Source organism: Equus caballus, chromosome 2 (genome assembly GCF_041296265.1).
Source record: "Equus caballus isolate H_3958 breed thoroughbred chromosome 2, TB-T2T, whole genome shotgun sequence".
NCBI classification, from domain to species: Eukaryota; Metazoa; Chordata; class Mammalia; order Perissodactyla; family Equidae; genus Equus; species Equus caballus.
The window spans coordinates 63880657-63902141 of record NC_091685.1 but is presented as its reverse complement, the minus strand read 5'-3'; the positions used below and the strand labels follow the sequence as shown (position 1 = coordinate 63902141).

The 21485-nt window shown below is 42.1% G+C and overlaps 1 protein-coding gene across 32 annotated transcripts in view; it reads right to left on the bottom strand.

Annotated features, from left to right (window-relative positions):
• Window positions 1-12503: 12503 nt before the first annotated feature.
• Window positions 12504-21485, bottom strand: part of HMBOX1 (homeobox containing 1) — a 179882-nt gene continuing 170900 nt past the window's right edge. For 4 of the 32 annotated variants that reach the window (XM_070261296.1, XM_023636232.2, XM_070261297.1 and 1 more), the window contains 4 exons: window positions 17704-17786; window positions 16000-16095; window positions 15080-15168; window positions 12504-13383 (listed from right to left, as the gene is read on the bottom strand). In XM_070261296.1, the coding sequence (XP_070117397.1) occupies window positions 13246-13383; window positions 15080-15168; window positions 16000-16095; window positions 17704-17786 (406 nt within the window). In that variant the 3' untranslated portion in view covers window positions 12504-13245. Of the gene's footprint in view, window positions 14205-14607; window positions 14844-15079; window positions 15175-15999; window positions 16096-17703; window positions 17787-21485 lie in introns of those variants that run through there. The other 28 variants (XM_070261293.1, XM_005607707.4, XM_070261292.1 and 25 more) reach the window with 14 other exon arrangements.

The window sequence follows — 21485 nt, the reverse complement described above, 5'->3', positions numbered from 1 at the left end:
AGTACAGGGCGGAGCTTTGTCCGCGTATCCATGTTTGGCGGCCCAGACAACTCTCTAAACCCCAGATTTCGTTCTCTAATGGACTCGACCTAAGGAAGAGAGATACTGCAGCTTTGCAAACAGTGTCATACACATAGAAGACGAAGACAGGCATCTGATGTTAACAAAAATAAGTAACAAAGAAATAGGATTAAACCAAATCTCTTCTCACAGCATCCTATACTACATCCTCCTTCTGCTTAGCAGAAAATTGTACGTACACAAAAATACAAATACACAATTTTGTAGAACAGTCTGATTTTAATATATTTATATATATTTATATTTATACGAGTGGCAGGTTAGTTCATTATATAGAGCTTTTTGCACTTTTGGCTCATATGCAACAAGGCTTATAAATTCAGCTTTAGCTTTCATTCAGGTTTTATAGCTTTTGAACAATTGTTTTCACATTTAAAGCAGCATCCAATTTGCACTAGGAGTTTGTGGTGATCACAGGAAAGGGGGTCAGGAGTTTACTGACGGGAAAGGCAGGGCCAGGGCAGATATACATTCCAGTGTGTGTGGCGATGTCAGAAGGACTGCTATGGGACGGAGGTGACCATGATGACCCCTTGAGGTAGACTGAACACCTTACAGCAGACTCAGACACAGGTGCGACTCCCCTCAGGGACACATGGTGCACAAGATGGGGGACAGGGGCCAGGAGACGCCAAAGGGAAACACAAAGACTAAGACACACGACGGCCAAGGCAGGGAGGGCGCTCTGCCCCAAACCCACGTGGGAGGGATCCCACACAGCCTGTCGCAGATACTTGAGTATTTGGTGGATGCTAAAGACTTTTAGGCAGTCCCAAGGCATCTGGTCCCTGGTATCTATCAGATTACGACTGTTGAACTCGCTTTCCAATTTATAACTTGCTGTGCCAGCGAGTTCCCACCCCTATGGTGAACAGTGAGACGAAGCTGCACATGGTTCCGTGGTGGGATTATTGCCCAGCACGCTGCGCCTGCTGGAGGTTCAAGTCCAGTGAAGAGAAAAGCTGGGCCTCTTCCTGTCTCTAACTGTACTGCACGGCTGCTCCCTAGTCCGCTGCACTCTCGCTTACATTCATCTCTTCAGTTACACCCGGGGTAACTGACAAGCTCTTGGTAGAACCTGTAGGAAAGAGCATCTGGAGATTGGAGTGACAGTGCGCTGCCCGAGTCCAGGCTGGCGTAAGACGCTCCAGAAAAGCCTGACTTTGATCATCACCATGGCAGTGTTCTCCCCTCATCACTTTCATCAACCCGCCTCCCTTCTCTATCCAAGTCAGAAGACTTCTTCTGGCAAATTTGCCCATACGTGTTAAATGTGAATGCCCAGCTTGGGTTATTACATTGTCTGAACAAAAATGCTGGATTATTAATGAAAATAAAGTGCCTGGGTATGGATTGTTCCATTTTGCAAAACCTTCTAATGCACCAGCAAATCATCTGAGCACTGCTTAGTGCTGTGACACAAACAGAGTGCGGTCACAGAATAATCCACTGTACACCCACCACGTAAGGAAGGCCCCAAATTCAGGTCAGACTTAAATTACTTTAAAAAAGAAGCAAACAAATAATCTCACACTCATTTTCAAAGACGCACGTTCGATCTTGCTTCACTCCCTATGGATGATGGCCTTTCTGAGTCCTTGTGAGCAGACACCCTGATCCCACAACTCTAGGAAGAGAGGAAGAGGAGGCAGCCGGGGTTCCAGTGACTAATGACGGCAAATGGATGGTCAGTTCTTAACTATGATTATCCGACTCGGCCCTCTTGGACCTGCATGTACTTTCCAGCTGCTGACAAAGACAGATGGGATTCTGCTCTGAGGCTGTCTTGCTCTCCTGTCTTCTTCACTCAGTAGCTAGACTTCGCTAAGCAGGCTCCATAACATTCTCTGTGAACCAAGACCATAACCCCATCACCAGAAAGACCCCAAGAAAAGCAGCACAGGGGAGTGACCAAGCCAGCCTGCCAGGGCAATGACCATCTTGCCCCATGTGCTTGTCCTTGCAGCTGTTCTGCCTGCAGAACTCGGGGACCCTGGAGAGGGGCAGCCACCCACGCCTGCCCCTGAGGGCTAAGTGCAGAGTGGGGAGAGGAAGGGGGCGGGGCACAGGCTGACTCCCTGGCAGGTTCCAGAGGTCTGTAACTTGCTTAGGCACTTAAAAAACATAAATGGAAATTTATGCTTGGAAGGTACTGCATACGCAACGTGACCATGACCATGGAAGGGGGGAGCCCATGGGGAATCAGAGAAGGCTGTGGGCTCTTCCAGGGGAGGCAACTATGATGTTCTTGGCATCTTCTGGCAGGGACAGCGTCCCACCTTGCAGCCTGGGTGAATCTCAAGAAACGGGCTGGGCCCAGCAGAGGCCTTTCTCTTTCCGGGTTCTGCAGACCAGGAATGGATGGGGCCGAGAGCAGGTGTGGGGAAAGTCGGGACGGCCTGCTCTAGACTCACAGCGACAGGACTAGAGGGAGGGGCAGGCTGTGCGGACTTGCTTTCTACTATCAGTGTGAGGAAAAGCTACTAGGAAAAGAAGAGGCCCTGCTGAGAGGAGTGTTGTGGCAGAAGCAGTGAGCAATAAAGAGAAGCCTCGCCAGAGCTGCCAATGCTTGAAAAGAGCAGCTCTCCCTCTGCCCTGCCCCCAGTAACTTTGGTTTAGGTTTCATGGTGCCCATTTTCAGAGATGCATGATTAAGGGGTTCACTGCTTCTAACATATTGAAATGTGGTTTTCAAGGCAAATAATAACTAACAATAATGCTCTTGAAAGGAGCCCACAGCTGAGCTCTCTCACCTTCATTCAACCCACCCTACTAATTATGTACTGCCCCGCCCCCCACCATGAATCTGGCATAGAATTAAGAGTTCAACGTAATATCGCTACAGTGGCTGCTGTTTACATTAATACAGCACTAATGTCGTCCTGTTTCCCATTTAATACCTTCAATGAATGATGAAGTGGAAAAATGACCCTCACAAGTTTATGCTGGGCTCTTCGTTCCAGTAAAACAGAAAAAGGGAGAGGTTTCTGTGCTCAAAGAAAGCCAGAAAACAACACTGAGATTAAGATTTGATTGAAAGTGATGGGCAGGTGAAAAAGTTATAGAGGCAACACAAGTTCTGTGACTCATCTTGGCCATGCGTACTGGTAAGGAGAGATGGTCACGTGCTCCTTCCTAGGGAGGAGTTAATGTCTCCATTCTGAAATTTCAGTGGCACTCAATCGCCACTAGAGATGTGAAATCTGGGTCAATACCCAAATGAAGGCACACATACCTTCTTCCCTTCACAATAAGGGTGGGGTTTCGGGTGGGGAATGGATAATCAAAAACCCCATTACCCAACTAATGAAACAAGGTGCCTATTTCAGGGGCTCTCAATCCCAAGTAGTCAACCTGGTGGACCTTCTCGCGGGGCCATGCCACCTGGAGCCTTGCTCCTGGGGTGGCTTCCACTCTCGGCCTCAGGGACGCCTAGAACATGACAGAGCAGATCAGAAGAGACAGTGACAGAGCTGGCCCTTGGAGAACCACTTACTTTTGAGAAGAAAAGAGCTAGAGAGGGAGGGAGGGAGGGAGGAACAGAATTTTAGTTAGTTGAGTCCTCAGGTCATCTTGGAGTGCATTTCCCTGACAACAGTCACTGAGCTGCCACTTGAACTCTGAGGCAGCTGGCCCCTTTGCTGGATTGTGGGTATTAGAAAGCTCTTATGCTGAGCCAAAATCTGGATCTGTCTCCATGCCACTGCTGCTTGCTGGCCACTTAAGGCTCATGAGGAGCCACAGAGAGCCCAGGGCAGACACTCACACAGTAGCAGAATTCCAGAGCCTCCACTCTCCACAAGTTCTGGCCTGACACCACTGCCTCTCATGACCGTGGTGGAAGGAACTGCAGAATGAGGTGGAATGGCTTAGCAAAACACTTCTAAACACAAGCTGGATGCATACAAGTAACAGGCACTAAGAATATACTAGAAGAGCTGGACAGAGAGAAAACAGGAAGCATGAGAGATTTTAATATGCTCCACTTCAACTAACTGGAACTAAACCCAAGGAGTGCTAGTAAATTCTAGTTCCTTTCAGAACTCAGACGGCAAGACAGCCATAACATTCTTCCCAGTGAAAGGCAAGACCTTCACATTTGCCTCCCAGAGATGGGGGGCTTGAAACAAGCATCACGGCTGCTGAGCCTCAGAGCGTTTCTCTCACCATCACTAACCAAGGAGGAAAGCCAAGGGGAAGGGATGTTGCAGTGTCTAGCTCATCATGGTAACACTGGCCCAGTGTCAGAGGGAATTAAGTGCAGAGAAAGATAAGGGCAATGCAAGTGTGCCAGTGGGGATTACCCAGCACTATCCCATGAGAAAACAGAACAGGTTAACAGGCAGTGATTTCCCTCAGCAGTGCCGGGCAGACTCTGTGGCCCATTCTCCAATTAACATCCGACTAAGATGAAAGAAGTGACTGGAGATTTTACTTGACTCCATTAAGGTAGTTCTGCTCAGAGTAGGGCCTGTGAATCTTCAAGAATAAACGAGACAGTAAAAATACTCAGCACAGTGCCTGGCACACAGTACACACTCAATAAATGTCAGCTGCTATTATCATGAAGTTCGAATGCTCCAGAGGTCTGAATGTCGATCTCTTGTAGTAGTATGATTATTTAGAATGAAATCTTTACTCTAGTTTCTTGTAAGAATAACTTATTTCTGGTGTTTTCTTCCAAAAAACACATATTTCATGGGTAAGCACTGCCTATATTTTCACCCATTTTGGTGAGCTTTCTTTTCTGTTTCTTTTTAGCAGGGGATGCTGGTGATAAAGGAATATATGACATAGGGCTTTTTAAATCACCAAACTGGCCTCTGGAAACATCTGGGAAGGGAAAAGTCTTGCTAACTCCAGTTCTTTTTAAGTAGCACCATCCCTTAAGCAGCACATCTAATACTTTGATCCCTAAAATAGAAGACTGTGTTAGAGGGTTTTAACTGCAATGATAATTCTATTTTCTCTGAATGTAAGGAGATAATCAGAATGTTCTGCTGGCTGTTTTAATGCATATCTCACAAATCAGAGAATTATTCTCATCCAGTCAAGTTCTCAGAATCACTAATCTTAAGACAACTTCTCAATTCTCATGGAGATAGTTATCTTTCAGCAGCTGGGAAGAAAAGGGACAGGATACTCTCCTTTGGGGGGGGGCATAAAAATCCACAATCATTCCAACTGTCAGAACATGGATAGGATTCCACAGGAAAGTCGCAATGACTGCACATGTATCCTGCAAGCAGGAGTGCAGGGGTGGGGGGCTGAAAGTTACCTTCAGATCTTACAAGAAGAGAACCACTGAGTAAAAACCTTTTATGGCATTATTTTCCCTGATCTAGCCCAACTACTGTACATTTGATTGTAGGTATTTTGAAAGGAACAAAAATAAAAGAACCCTAAGGTAGAACCTTTCCCCAAATTCTCTATGTGTATGTTTTGGGGTAGAGAGAACAGTTACAAAGCAGCAGGCTACTGCAGCATTTTCATGGAACTGAAGTTTAACTAGCATTTGGGTTAGGATTCCTTCTGATATGTGAAGAGGGAAAAAGATTTGTATGAGAGTAAGCAGCAAAACAGGAGCATAAGCAAGAGCTGTGTTTTCTTTAGTGGCTACTAACCAATCCTGAGTGTCCAGGCCTGAAGAAAGAAAGGGCTCCCAGGCAAGGCTCACCAGCACAGTTAGGAGCCTTACATGAATGAAGCAGCTTGTGAAGGGCCCTCGGCACTATGCTGGGTGCTGGTATTCATGCAGACTCATTCCTGATCACATAACTGAAGAAAGACTTATGTAAGTGATCAGAAAAACAAAATGAAGCATATTCTAGAGAAAGACTAGATAGTGACACAGCAGCTCCCATCCAGTTTAAGGCCTCTGGGGGAGAACAGTGGACTGCACCGTCAGGGGACCACGTGAGGTGTCAAGACCATATGATGCTCAATGGGACATAGTGGATGGAAAACAAAGGAAGAGAAATGAGAAGGAGAAAACATGGATTTGGAAGGGCTAGGGAGGCAATCCCACTGACACAGCAGAACGATGGGGAGAACTCAGGATAACAAAAGGCTGCTGACATGGGGAAGTCGGTAATTGCCATGTAAGTGATGTGAGAAAACCAGGGAGAAACTCACATGTGTCCTTTTGCTCCAGTAACTTTAGGACATTGCAAATATCAGTATTTCATTTATGCCCATGGCTGTTTAAAGCCCAAATGTATGTTTATTTATGGGTTAGTGTCATGTTGTCTGTTCTAGATCATATGCTTCAATAAGGAAAACTCTACTTAACTAATGTGTAAGTTCCTGTTTGATAAATACTTTCTGATGGTGATGGTAATAAAAATATCAAGTAACCAAGGAAAAACTTAAAATTCTAGGGAGCTCATTAAGCAGTAAACGTCCTCAAGTCAGGCCAACACAATACTCCAGCTGGCTAGCAAGTGGGACAGGGGAATGTGGAGGCCTTGTCAGTGGCTGACTCAGTTTGGGATTCTCACTGTAGTTTCTGCCAAAGCTGGAGCAGGTTGAAATTGGATATGAGAGAGGTTTCAACTAATTTAGAAGTCAAATGGGGAGCAATAATCAAAGGCTTCCATTTTGAAGCTGAAATAACTCCAAATCCTTCCCTTTCACTTAGGAGGGGACATGAACACCATGTCATTATTTCAGTTTACTGAGTTGCTGTTCCAAATGTTCTTGGGAGCATTAGTGCTAAAAGGGAACAGGGAATGGGAGATCTGCCATTTTCAATCACATAAAGGACAGAAATCCTTTTAATTATGACCATGCCAATCTACATCTTGCTAAAACAGTTAATTACATGTCAGGAGGACATTCAGTCATTCAGAACAATTGTCGTTATATTTTTATATATTCATTCTATGCCACCCCCCTCAATTACCATGGTTACAGTTTGAAAGGATTCAGGCAAATCTTCATTTGATCACAGCACACCAATGTGAATCTGAGAGTTAATTATGGCTGTGTAGAGCCACTTTTATTTAAAAGAGAGAGAAAATGAAAATGGAGTCAAGGGAGCCGGCATCACAAGATGTCTGAAGTGCCAGCCAAGCTGTGTGCACACACCCCTCCTCAGCGTAGCATGTGGCAGCCACAGTGCCAGCACATACCTGACTGCTGCCCCCACATGGGCTGCACTGTGGAGCTCAGACACCTGCCAGAGGACAAGATACTGCTGTCCAGACTGGGGCAAATCAACCCCAAAACTTGACAAATAAAAGGGACGTCAGGAGAGAAAGGCAAAGCCCCCTGCAGATGTATCCTTCTGTTTGTTGTTAGGGAGGTAGCTAATGAGATAAGGGGTGTGAAACGTGTGTGGTAAACTGTCAGTAGTGTAAAAAAGCTAGTTACATTTCACTTGAATGGAATCAGCTAGATTTAGTTCTGCTCATTGCTTGGCCCAAGTGTCATATGATGAATGCTAAAAATGAAGATGAGGGATACACACATTTGTAATCTCAAGGCGAGGATGTCCCAAGGACATGCTCGAGGTCCTTGGGTGCAGCCAAATTTTCCCTCTCTTCTCTCCTATATTTCTTCCTCTCTTGATTACAAAAGCAAACCAGTGTTATAGGAAACTGGATTTCTCACATTGTTAGCTTTCTTTTTGCTGCTGTTTCTCATCACCACCAGGAAAGAATAATGAAGCTGATATGGAAACTTCTCAATTTATAAACTTCCAGCTTTTGAATGTACATAGATATGAACAAAATTGCACTTCAGAAATCAGTGAGTCAAGCATCAGCCCTCTAAGATGGCAAGAGCAGTAGCTTATCACTTTTAGCTTATAAATAAAGAGAATTAAGAACAGCCTTTCTGAACATAACCTGTTTGTGAGAGAAGTTTCTGTAATCGGAAAATGGACTTGTAGGCTTGATGTATTTAAAAAGCCTCTCCCACCACCTTAGTATGGTAGTTCTCTTGAGAGTGGTAAGGAAATCTTTCCTCTTAAGTGACAGTCATGTTTTAAAAGGAAGAGCATAAGGAGGAGACTGCAGTACAGAAAAAGAAAGGGCCTCTGCTTTGTATCACACTACCATTAGGGAAATTCCTACTGGATAACCTGGCCATTCATAGTTGCCTCCCGGGGAAAACCTTCCATTCTCATTATGGTGCAATACCTTTAAACTGGATAATTTAGGTATTACTAGGTAATATAAATTAGATAATATGGAAATTAAGAAACAGTAAGAGGGTTTTCAGGGCATGCAGCTCAGTTTGCCAAATTCAATATGGCTGACAATTGATCCCCAAATCCTGAGTAAACATCCTTGCTATTTAGAGAGCGCACAAAAAGGAATGTCTTATGTCATTCCTACCCCTGCCCCACTGATCCCCCCACCCCACACCTATGCCCCAAAGATACCACCAGCAGGAGCTGGTCAACATGCCCAACTTTCACTTGGGAAATCTTGAAAAACAAATCCGGCTCAGTAAAGCTATAAATGGATTTGGCTGGTCTAAATGCAGCCCCAATGAATACAGTAGTAAAACATTACTAATAATCATAACAACAAAATGACAAAATCTATCATCTCTCTGACATAAGATTTAAATCACAGACAGAGATTAACACACAAAATCAACGCACAATGTCAAGGGTCAGGACTGTTCAATGTGGAGTGCTACCAAGCACAAAGTCATCAATAACAAGAAAAATTATTGCCTAAGAATCTCTTGAGACTCATTGAGGAAAAAATACTCTGGTTGTTATCTGAAAAAAAGACAAAAGGAATTTTTAAAAGGCAGAGCCATGAGTTACATGGGAAGACTGCTTCTAACCAAACCCTTCTGAAGACCAAAGAGAGAGTAAGGACTTGAAATTCACATTTTTAGGACAGGGATGAGGGATCATTTATGAAACAGGGATTATTTCCACTGTTGTGGGCAGAGATGTGTAGCTGGTCAGTGGAATATGTAGCTGGTCCAAAAAGATGGGCTGCAAGACAGGAAGGAGTGTTTGTGTGAAGAGGTGGACCACACCCACCTACTGTGCCTGCTGTCAAAGATAAAAACATTCCAGCAAAGAAGTCAGCTCAAGATGAGGCCTTGGTGTTGGAGCCCAGGGGAAAACGGAAGAGGAGTTGTTCACAGACGAGAGGATGTGACTGGAGATTCCTGATCAAATGAGTTATTTACACTTGGTGCCTGATGGCTGGAATCCAAGAGGGAAGTTTGTAAAGCCAGAGGCCAAACAGGGAGAACTGAAACAACTGTATTAGTGAGCTCTTCATGAGTTGTCCCCTTTGAGGTAAAAATGTATCTGGATATCTGGCCCCAAGAGAGATACTGCTGATCACTGGACTGCCTGCCACCATCAATCTACCAGGAGCTGGAGGACTGAACTGGCACACTTCAATACTGATGAGCTGCTGCTTCCGCACACACGTCTTTGTAGCTGGTCACCTCTACTGAGCTAGAGTAAAAGGTACTTTAAAGGGGTCTTCCTGTTCCAGCATCTTCTTCCTGTGAAGGAACATGGCACTGTCTGGGGAGAGGCTGTCCCACCAAATGACAAAGGTGTGGGAACTGTACAGACTCCATAGGTAGGTGGAAGGTAACCACACTTACCAACTACTTAAAGGACCAAGACTGTGAAGCACACTGTCATAAGGGGTACTTCAACATTACAAGCTTTACTGAAATAAACCAAGATGTCTATTTGGTACTGACTGGCACTGGAAGGTCTCAGAAAAGAGTGTACTGTATTGCCCTGCCTGGCCTTCATCTGATATCAGGGTTATCAACAGACTGACGGAAATCTCATTAGGATGGTCCATCTTTAAAAGGTCCCTTTGTAAGGCTATTTCAAGGAGGGTAGGAAGTTTACCCATGCGACCATAGTAGTTCAACAAAAATGTCTTAAAAAAATAACAGACAAGTTACATGAACTGCTGGCAAGATTCCCCCACCCCACACTTTTAGTCTTCCTCACCCAGGAAGGAGCAGCCCCTGAAATAGTCCTCTGGGGCCTGAACAAAGTACAGCATGAAGTGAGAGAAGAGGGACGGAACAGCAAAAAAGCACAAAATGGGATTTTTTAAATGAGCCTGGCTATTTTCCCTTCAGGAAGAGAGCAGTTTAGGATTTCTATTTTAACACCATCGTTCAAACATGAAAAAGTTTAAGAAAAAAATTTAATATGCGAAGATATTACAAATTAGACAGTGGCAACTCCATATGCCATTATAAGAACTAAGGTAGCCCGGGCAAGATAGCGAAATAGAACCTGGTGACAAACAAAACACCAATGGTAAATTTAAATGTAGGCTCCAAAGAACTAAAATTTTACTCTTGGTGAAAAAGCGAAGTTCTATGTAAGGCAGTGGGTCTTAAGAGTAGGCCAGCAGTCTTCTTTAATTACAGGAAGAATTCTGGGTGAAAGATCCCTGCCTCCTGTTCCTGCTGAACTCAATACAATGTTCTCATACATTGGTAGATACGTTCTTTCACTTTTTCCAGATTGCCAGATAGGGCCTGGTACTGCCTTCATGGACACTCACTCTCCTTTATTTTCTGAAGCTTTTTTCCTTCCTTAAAGGTCTTAAAACAATGAAACCTTTTAGCTCTTCTCTAGCAATTACTGTATTTCTTTAGAAACTGCAGCTGTCTTAACAGTTTGAGTCTGTTTCTTTAAAATAAAAGACCAGCAAGAACAAATGATACTAGTAATGATAGCATCATAAAGAAGCTATCAATTATAATAATCTTCTTACAATAAATCATGGATGCAGCTTGTCAGACAGTGTATTTTTCTCTCTCCTTTTCTTTCTGATTCAACCGAGAATAAGCAGAAAAAATTCCATCAAAATGGAAAGATACAATATGTTATATTTCTCCTAAGTAATATAAAAGGAAAGAAAAATAACACAATCTTCCTAATTGAAATAAAAAGTCAAACACACCAAGGAAGAAAATGACCGGGGGGATCATTCCTGAGAATAACAAATGCTACTCTTGAATTTGTTGGTTCAAGTAATAGAGTAAAACAGAAAAGACTACTCCATTTTACTTCAACTCTTGGAAGCTGGAAAAAGTATATACATTTTCCCCCTGCAATCCATGGACAAGAGCAGGCCCAGGTCCTGCCTATCGCTCTTTAAAGTCACAGACCCATATAAGGTAGCATTGTCATGCCTTCTCAAAGGCTTCCTCACACTGATGTAAGCAGGATTAACAGATAAGGAGATGATCTCGTCAGCATGCGCCTTAAGTGGAGTTAGACCAGCTAAAAACTGGAGGATATTCAATATCTCGCTAATGAGAAAGGGAAAAACAAAGAAGGTCAGTAAGTCTCACTCTCTCTCAGTGGTTTTAAGTTGAATACATTTGCTGGGGGAGGAGGGGTAGGGCGAAAAGGAAATGGCACCTTCCTTCTATCTTAGAAATCATTTTCAGGTAATGGACAAAAAGACCGAAGCCCTGCTTAACAGCCAGCCCCGCATTCCCCTTTAAACAAGGCTTCATTGTACGTAGAAAGAAGAGACGGAATGAGGCAGAAAATATACAGCAGTTGTGCCTCTCTCAGACGCACCCTATGCTGCTACATTGAAGGCTGTTTCTTCTTACCCACAGTGACAGTGTGTCATTTAATCGGGATGCCAAGAGATCATTTTCATACAAGGCCAGCAGATGCAATTTCCTTTGATGCATGAATAGTTCATCATTTTGCTACTAGATGACAAGGTGATCACAGGGTGACTTTATAACGCAAGTTCACTGTTTGGTATTTTGAATTCTCAAAATGAAAAAAAGATTTATCAAATATAAATATCTTTAAAAAGTAACAAAAGTGCTACATATGTGATCAAGGAAAAAAATTCCATTAGTTACTGCTGCTTAAAGTAGATTAAACTTTACAAATATTACCACATCCATTATCAATATGGCTTCCAATTATTAAATAAATTGCCTGTAGCAATACAGCTTTTCACACCTCTACAAGGACAGAGTAAAGAGAACACCAAAGCAGTCACATCCCGTTGTATCTCGCGGACCCACCACATAAATGGCAGATGTCCCCTGCTTATTTCTGCTCCTGTTTAGGAAAGTATTTGCATTTGTGATAGTCAGTCAGCATAATCCCACTGTAACATCCTCTATCAACCTCTCATATTGAGGGGGTTTCAGTTAATGGATACAAAGATTGGAAGTTCAGTCACTCATTTTTGACCTTAGCTCCATCCTTGAAAGACTTTTTTGGTAGCAGGGAAAGGGGACACAGACAGGAGGCAAAGCAGCTTCCGTGATGACCTCCAGCACTTTTCCAGGCAGGCACGTACTGTGCCACGTAACATATAGTGGTTCTGAGAACTGGACTTAACATCCATTAGACATTCAGCTCATGTTTTTTTCCAATGCTCTCAAGCTGGGTTGTTTTTTTTCTTTAATGACTTTCGTTTTTGTCTTTTTTTTTGTCTGTTTTACTCATGGTCCCAAAGGCAGAAGGCAGTATTTTATCTACGAAGACACACAGCTTGTGAGAGGAAAGGATGTCTGTGTCAGGCATGTTAACATCAACCAAAATCTGAGATCGAGTTTACCCACTGACATTCTTAGCACAGCACCCAAAGAAGTATAATCTAGCCACAGTGTGACTATTGTGAGGCACGGCTTATTGCAGCTGGAAATCAATTATTCCCACTCTGAGGTGGGGATTCTAGTGTTCCTTTTACTCTGCGGATACTCCCCACATGGTGTCTGTCAATCCTGGGCCACACTACCTCAGCTTGCATCCTGTCAGTCTTGGGGAAGGAAAAGGAGTACAGACTAGTGTTACAGGAATCTAAAGGTACCCAAGGTTTTACACGTAGCCTAGTATTTGAGAACCAAGGGCTATCTAAATACCTGGAAGCACTTTCTTGGAATGCTAAGACAGAGCAGCAAGATTTTCTAGCCTCAGGGGCTGGGAGAGGGAAGTTTGGTTGGTTGGTTGGTTATTATTTACTGGGAATTAATACTGAGAGAGTATATGCAAAGGCTGAGGGCACCATGCCATCTTCACAGAACAAGACCCTAACGGCTAACTGACATACAAGAAACTGCAAGTTATACTGTAAGAACACATGTTAAGGACCGAGGAAAGTCTGCTAAGGTGCTACGTCTAAACTAAGTTAACTTCTTGTGTTCAACCCTCCCTGATCAGTCGTCATCCAGGGCCTCTGTCTTGATTTCGTTGGCTCCTTGTCGGGCCAATGCCAAGATAGTGTGGTTGACTGCTGCCATTTCCACAGCTAATGAGATGGGGTCTTGGTGGTCACTATGGCTAGTGCTGTCATCCTAGATGTGCAGAAATAAGAAACAAATGTTATTAGTGGATTGGTAAAATTCTCGTGCTCACAGAAAGGCATGCTGGGGCAAGGGAAGGCAGAACATCCATGGGAGGAAAGAGTGGGGGAGGGGCGTATGACAGAGTAGAGGTGAAATGTATTTAAGTAGACACTGAATGGATATAGGTCCAGAGACTTCCAGTTGACATTTTTATGATTCAACAAATAAAAAGCACTAAAAATGTTTTCTTGCTGAGAATTTTATTCCTTCTATCAGAAAGAATGCTGGTGATGATAATCAAACCTGGATCATTCCAGGTTTGCAACAAATATAGCACTAGTCATTGAAGGACATAAATTCTGGATTGATACTCTTACAAAGGGATTTTCAGAATTCATGGTATCTCTCTTCTGAACAGAGAAAACTAGACAAAACTACAGATACCAACATCTTACAGATAAAAATGCATTTTTCTAAAAAAAAAACCCAAAACTCTCAATTCAACAGGACACAAGTGTAACTGCCAGAAATGGCTATGGGAGAACACGTGTGGCCCTCTCCTGCTGTAAGTCAGCTGGGCGAGGAAGGGGCAGGTGTCTTATTTAGAGGGAGTGTGAAGCTCTCCTTCCACACACAGCTCGAAGTGTTAAAACAATAAAGCTGTGAAGGAAACTGGCATTGCCGGATGTTGTCAGGCAGTGAAGATGGTGTTACAAATAAGGGGTAAGTTTCTCACCTGTCGCATCTTCAAGGGAACTCTGCATCAAAAAGCTTTGGAAAGGGTAAGTCCCTTCGGAAAAAAAGCATGGGACGTGCTGCCCTTAGGGCATCTGGAAAAAAAGATGGAAATGATCCATCTACATTGCTGGATTGAAAAATAACAGGAATGTTTCCAATTAGAAAGACTTACAGAACATTCTGTCGAGCAAAGGTTTCCTGCTGGGGTCTAGGAGAAGAGACCATATATTCTCTTCATATTCCAAATGGAAATGAATTTTAAACCCCTTAAAAATTTTAATGAAATCTGTCAACGGATAGGTGGGGGGGAAAGTTCCCACATTCTTAGTTACTGAATTATTCCATCCAGTGGCTACAATTAAATATATTTTTTCCCCCAAGCAATGAAGAGTAAGTCAGGGTGAGGTGAGAAGGCATGCATTTATGAGAGGATGTGTGTGTCAATGTGCCAGAGACTCTGGAAGAACCATCTTGGCACAAGGGTTCCCACTGCAATGGGGCCATAGTGGGTGGGACCTTCCACTGTTTGCTGCATCGGTACATGTTTAGGCATGGATCACAGCTACCCAGTAGCCCCTAGTATTTCTCAAACATTGAGTGTGTGTGTGGTGAATGGTGTAACTTGCTTGTTTGGATCAGATCCTCCTCTCTTCTTCTACCTTCTCTGCTTCTCTGCCTCCCTCTGAACTTCTTCCCTCCTCCTCCTCCCCATTGCGTACTTGCCAAGTATCCTGTTGTATGACAATAAATCCATGTGGGTGAATAACGATTTCTCACAAATTCAGCAGGACAACTGAATCTTACCACATTCCTTTCAAATTACAGGAAAATCTAACTAAACACACGAGCAGAGCGGAGGGACATTAGATCGCCTCCCATCCCCCACCCAGACAAAACACACCACAGAAGTGAGTTGTCATACTATCCCACCTGCTCTGTAACCAAGAACCTCTGCTCAGCTGCTCACCTGCTCTGAGTAGTCATTTCCGTCGACGTCATCACTGTTGGAATGGCCTCCTGGACTCTGTACATCTATCCCATGACTCTCCAGGATTGCTGCTTCTTCGAAAAAAGCAAATAGATCCCTAAATTATCTGTTACATTATCATAATGGCCTAAATACTGAATTAATTTTTGTGTTGAGGAAATTCAAATGTAATTAAATAAGAACCTAGATGGCTTTACGTTTTGTTTCTTTTAAAATGCAGATGGATGGAATTCAGCTGCACCATTCTGAAGCCCCTGCTGTAGGCAAGCTATGTTTGAGAAGTCGACTGCTAGGTGCTTCGTAAATACTTACCAACTAGTTAAACAGCCCTCCTGTCTTGGGGTTCTATAAAGCATTTGAGAATTGTACTGATGAAGAGGGAGTAAGTTTATACATGAAATACAATTTTAGAAGCTCAAAACCCACCTCAGTTCACATTTCTTAAATGCTTTTTTTTAAGTCTCTTTTTGCTCTGTTTTCTGTCTATTAAGACTCTTTCAATCCCATTCCATTAATCAGATGTTTCTTAATATCTAAGTCATAGCCCAGTGATACCATAAGCTTGGGGTATCACACTCCCTTTTCCAAGACCCTACAAGTATCTTTAATGTGCACCACAGGAGCCATTGCTCGGGGGCCAGGTCGAGTTCTAGATTCTACAGCGTTAAGAACACTGAGTTTCAGAAATAACAATACTATTATTATTATAATACAATTAGTGTAAATAACACTAACTATGAGTTATTAAAAATACAATGAAGAAAAACATAAGGGCAATTCTTGTTAGGCTTAAAAGTTAGGATCATTTAGACCTGCAGTTCTAAACTGAAGTCACTCCTAAAATAAACATAATATCAGTAACTACTTCAAAAAAGAAAGCAGCCTCTCTGATACATTACCGATATTGGCTCTCCGCTTGATCTCCTTCCGTCTGTTAGCAAACCAATTATATACTTTCAGAGACGTAACACGTTCCAGATCTGACAGTTTTTTGCCTGTGAAAGCATGCGATAAAATTTAGAGATCTATATCTGAGACCAAAAGGGAAATACTTTTGTTTTTTAAAAGTTCTTTTGATTGCATTTACTGTCAGAATAGCAGATACAGGGAGAATTGTTTTGTTTTGTTTTTTAGCATTACCTAGTACTATGTACGCAAATTAATATTGAACAAACACATAAATAAATACACAAATAGCAACTATTTACATAAAAGGCTTCAATTCAGAATGCCACATAATATTAAATACATTATTAAAGAATTCCACAAAGTCAGTCTGCTAGGGTTCAAAGTTCACATGACAGTACATGAAGGCTTCATTTAATTAGCTTCATTCTAGATGAATGTTATTCTTCATCACGTTTCCAAACAGCTGAAGTTTACTTACATCTTTAACATCTTACATTAACTAGATTCCTGCTGTCTTAAGACAGAGGATATTGTCCATGTTTTCTTGAAGACTGAAGGTCACTCTGACCAGCCATTATTGTAATTATGCTGGAACACACAGCACAATTCAGGTGCATTTTAGATTTATTATCTTCTTTGCTGTCAAATATGACTTCTCATGAATAGTACTATGCTTACCAACAAGGACCCACCCGTACCTTTCCCTCCTCCCCGGTTCTTTTCTGTTTCGCTTTTAATCCACAGTGGATGGAGAAACCAGAAAACGGGTTAAGGCCTTGATGATAGAGGGGTAAAGTGTTTTCCGGGGCGAGTTTGAGCTCCTGCACAGCTTTAGAGCTGGGACTTTGGCTTGTGTGAAATAAGGGTATAGATATTATTGGAGCCGAGTTGGTAGAGTCTAGAATGCTAGAAGTCTGGCTTCTAAGAATCCCTGGCTAAGGGAGAATAAATACAGTTTAACTATTTCAAAACATTGATAGATTTGTGTATAGCCTTTAAGGCATTCAAATTAACTAGCCAAATGAAGATCAACAGCATCATCTTAACTGAGAATGGTTTTTGGTAACAAAAACTATAAAACGTGGAATAATATTTTAGCACATAGAAGAAAAGACACATGTTTAAAGTGTTTAAGTGGCTCTGTTGACTTGCATAGGAACAACAAGACTTCAGAAAGAGATTACCCTAAAATTTTCCTAGCTAAACAGAAGTCATCCCAATGTGGGAAGGAGATAGAAGCCAACTCCAAAAAGAATTCTTTCTTCAAACAGGAATACAGAATTACACAATTTACAACAATTATATATACATATAAAAAACCTAACAATATTTTCATTAACAAGCCTTGCTTAAATATTCCAAACTTTAAAATTATTTTGGAATTGATATATTTATGCTATATTTTTGGAAAAAGAAATCTCTATAATATTTAAAAGAACAATTTCAAGGTCTCCTATCCCAAGCAGGAACACTCCTTGGAAACTTTCCCATGTGAAGATTTGATTTGGAGTACCAGAATCACATCCCTAAGTAGTAGTGTTTGAACAGGTCAGGGCGGTGACTGTCCACAGGAGGATGGTGCAGATGGAGCTGAGAGCATCCTAGAGGGATGAGTCGGAAGAGATTTAAAGTCCTAAATGATAATGTGAAGCCAAGAGCTCCACCACAGAGCAAAGCGGTGCTTGCTGCCTTACCTGGCTTCTGTATAACTGCATTGCAAGCATTTGCAATTTCTTCTCTCTTTGCTTCATCTGGGTATTGGTTCTCATTGAAGTAACTGCAGAGGCAACCGATGAAGACACAAAGTTTGTACTTTTTAAAACGTGCTCTCATTAAAACACTAGCACACTGAAAAATATGTTCTTATTTAGGATGTAACATTTGAGTGTCTAGTCCAGACTGTCCAATGGAATTTTCTGTGAGGATGGAAACGGTCTGTCTGTACTGTCCAATAGGGTAGCCACTACTCACGTGTGGCTGCTGAGCACTTTGAAATGAGGCTGATGTGACTGAGGAAGTGAATTTTTAATTTGCTTTCATTTTAGCACATTTATTTTTATTTTATTTTTTTTCTGCTTTTTCTCCCCAAGTCCCCCCACTACATAGTTGTATATTTTAATTGCGGGTCCTTCTAGTTGTGGCATGTGGGACGCCACCTCAGTGTGGCCTGACGAGTGGTGCCATGTCCGCGCCCAGGATCCAAACCAGCGAAACCCTGGGCCGCTGAAGCAGAGCATGCGAACTTAACCACTTGGCCATGGGGCCAGCCCCTAATTTTAGCACATTTAACTTTAAATAGTTACATGCATCTAGTGGCTACTATATTGGATAACACAGGCCTAGCCACTGCTATGCGTCATTAAAAGATGTCCTTGATCTAAGTTACTTGTGATATGTATGGCTGGTTGAAATCACAGGGTTCTGTTACTGAGGCACTGATAACAACAGGACTTTTTTTGTGTCTCATATTGTTTGTAGTAGCAAAAACTGGAAATTACCCAATTGTCCAACAACAGGAGAATGGCAGAACAAATTATGGTACATGTGTATTTATACACAGCTATTTAAAAATGACTAAGAAAAAAATAAGTTAGAGCTACGTCCATTGATCTGGAGAGATGTTTATGACATACTCCTAAGTGGGAAAAACAATCTGCAGAATAATGTGCATGTGAAAATACCATTATGCAATTTGAAAAATTCCTTTCTATGTGTACATAAATTTTCATGGATAAAAGCTGGACGAGAACACATCAGGCTGTAAATATTGATTACTTGATTGTTGGGGAAGAGGGTTAGTGAGAGGAGATTTAAATATTTCTTAAATATTTTTGCCTTTTTCCAAAGCATATATTACTTCTGTAAAATAATACTTAAATAAATTAGGTTTACTGAACCCATCTCTAGTATTATCAGATCCGGAAGACTGCATGTGGAAACAGAATGCTTACTAGTGCTACTTTTTCTGTCATCTATGAGTTTAAAAAAAGAAAAAGAAAATTTTTGTGCTTTGAGCCTGGAAACTTAAGATCAGGAAATACCCCTTGTCAAATTCTAGTACCTCCCCTTTCTTCAGAGGGTTCCCTTCCCCTAGAATGCAGCTTTCCTATTCCCTCACCCACCTGTCTGCATTGGTGAAAATGCCATCCTACTGGGAATAAACACTGGAGGCCCCTATCCCTTCTTGTAAGCCTTCAAACCCAACTTCTGACATCACCACTCCTCTTCCCCTCAGCCCATTCCATGGAGAACATCCTTCACTGCAGTCACAACTCATAGCAGCTGCCATCACCAAATAGCCTTTCCTTTTCTAAAACAAAAGTAACAGAACTATGTCATCCCAGTCTTATCAACTACTATCCCCCACAATGGTCTCCTGTTTTATTCCATGATTTAAGCATCTCTTCCCACATGAGTTTCTGCTATCATTTTTAGGGCTCCAGTGTTCATATTGAGGATTTTTCCAAGTCACTGTCCCCATAACTGCTCCACTTCCACATTCCTATTGACATTTATCTTCTGCTATTTACTTGAGCAAAGACACTCTGGATTAGTTCCATGTACCAGCAGCACCAGCATCACCTGGGAGTTTGTCAGAATGGCAGAATCCCAGACCCCACCTCAGACTAAATCAGAATCTGAATTTTACAAGATCTCCCGGTGATCCAAATGCACATTAACGTTTGAGAAGCACTGGATTAGTTCATTCATTCATTTAAAATTCAGCAACAAAGACAACAAAAGCAAGATTATGTGCTTGCACTATGGGTAAAGAAGAGAATTAGATAGTTTCTGACTTCAAGGAGTTTATAATCTACTGGAGAGAGAGACATATAAATCAATATACTTGTGGTAAAATTCCATAGGCTGTCTGGGCAGAGTAGTGTGGGAGAACAGATGAAGGGGTGCTCAGTACTGTTTGCAGGAGCCTGGAAAGACTTAGCAGAGCAAGTGGCATCTAATTAGGTCTTAAAGATGGGCAGGAGTTTGCAAGGCAGAAGAAAGGCGGAAGAGCATTTCATGCAAAGGGAGCAGCATGTGCAAAGGCAAAAGGTAGATAAAAGCCTTGAGGATTCTGGGCACAGAGAAGAGTTCAGTGTGGTAAGAATATGGGCCTCACAAGAAGAAATAAGATATTAGCCTGGAAAAGTAGGATGGGGTCAGCTTGTGATGAGCTTTGTCTGTTCTGTTAAGTAGTAAAGACTTCATCCTGAAATAGAGGTTTTCAAGCCACACAGAGAGACTCTGATCTGTGTTTTAGAAAGATAATACTTCTTTAAGACGCAATCCCCAGAATTCCATAATCTTAAAGTCTGAAATTCCCCAATCAACTTTCTACTGACCTACTCCTCCTCTTCAAATTAATTTATTCTTTACTTTCTTTATATTTTAATCTTGAATCTTTTTAAAACCACCTCCCTAACTTAAAAAAAAAAATCTGTTTATCTATTACTCTTCTTCTGGCCTCAACTCTCATTTCTTAGCCTGAACTCCATGGCGAGCCAAATAAACCCCATCCCTTAGGAGAAACTGGGATTATTTAGCTTTTCTGTCCTTCCACCATACCTGTCCAGCCAATCTCCTACCCTGCAGAGAAAGTACCTTCCATGTGTTTTCTTCCATCTTTTTCTCAGGGTACCAACTGTTCCTGGACAAAGTCATAAGATAGGGCCAATTGGTTTCTTTATAAGTCTGTGCTTTTCAGCCTTAGCTGAGCCCCTCATTTCTTTTTCAAAGATTTTATTTTTCCTTTTTCTCCCCAAAGCGTCCCAGTACCTAGTTGTATATTTTTAGTTGTGGGTCCTTCTAGTTGTGGTATGTGGGACGCTGCCTCAGCATGGCTTGGTAAGCGATGCCATGTCCACACCCAGGATCCAAACTGGCAAAACCCTGGGCCCCCAAAGCAAAGTGCACGAACTTAACCACTCGGCCATGGGGCCGGCCCCTGGGTCCTTCATTTCTGACGGGAATTCTTTTAGTCCTTTCTAACCAACCGTCTTTAATATTCCATCTTTCATGCTCCACTCACCTGAAACCTTTTCACTCTTAAGTCCCAAGCCCTCAAACCCACCACTGTCATTCTTTTTGCAGATGACCTTGCCTCCTCTTTTACCAAGATGGAGATTATTTAATGAGTTTGCTTAATGTTTTTAGCTTCTCAACTTTTAAACTTCTCTGAGTCATTGCTCATTCATTTCTTCCTCTTCAAGATCCACTTCTCCATTTGTATCTTTGATCTCACCTGCCTTCTTTCATTTTCTAAACTGTTTCCTTTCTTTTTTGCATACCCCATCTTTTCACTGTACCCATGCAAATACTCTATTTCACTGATTTTTATAATGCACATTTCTCCATTATTATAATCTCTAAAATCAGGATACATCTTATAATTGGTGGTCTGAAAATCAACTGGCAATGTTTTTCCCCCCTCACTGGTACATAAAATAAAACTGTGTCTTATAATCAAAGCCTTCTT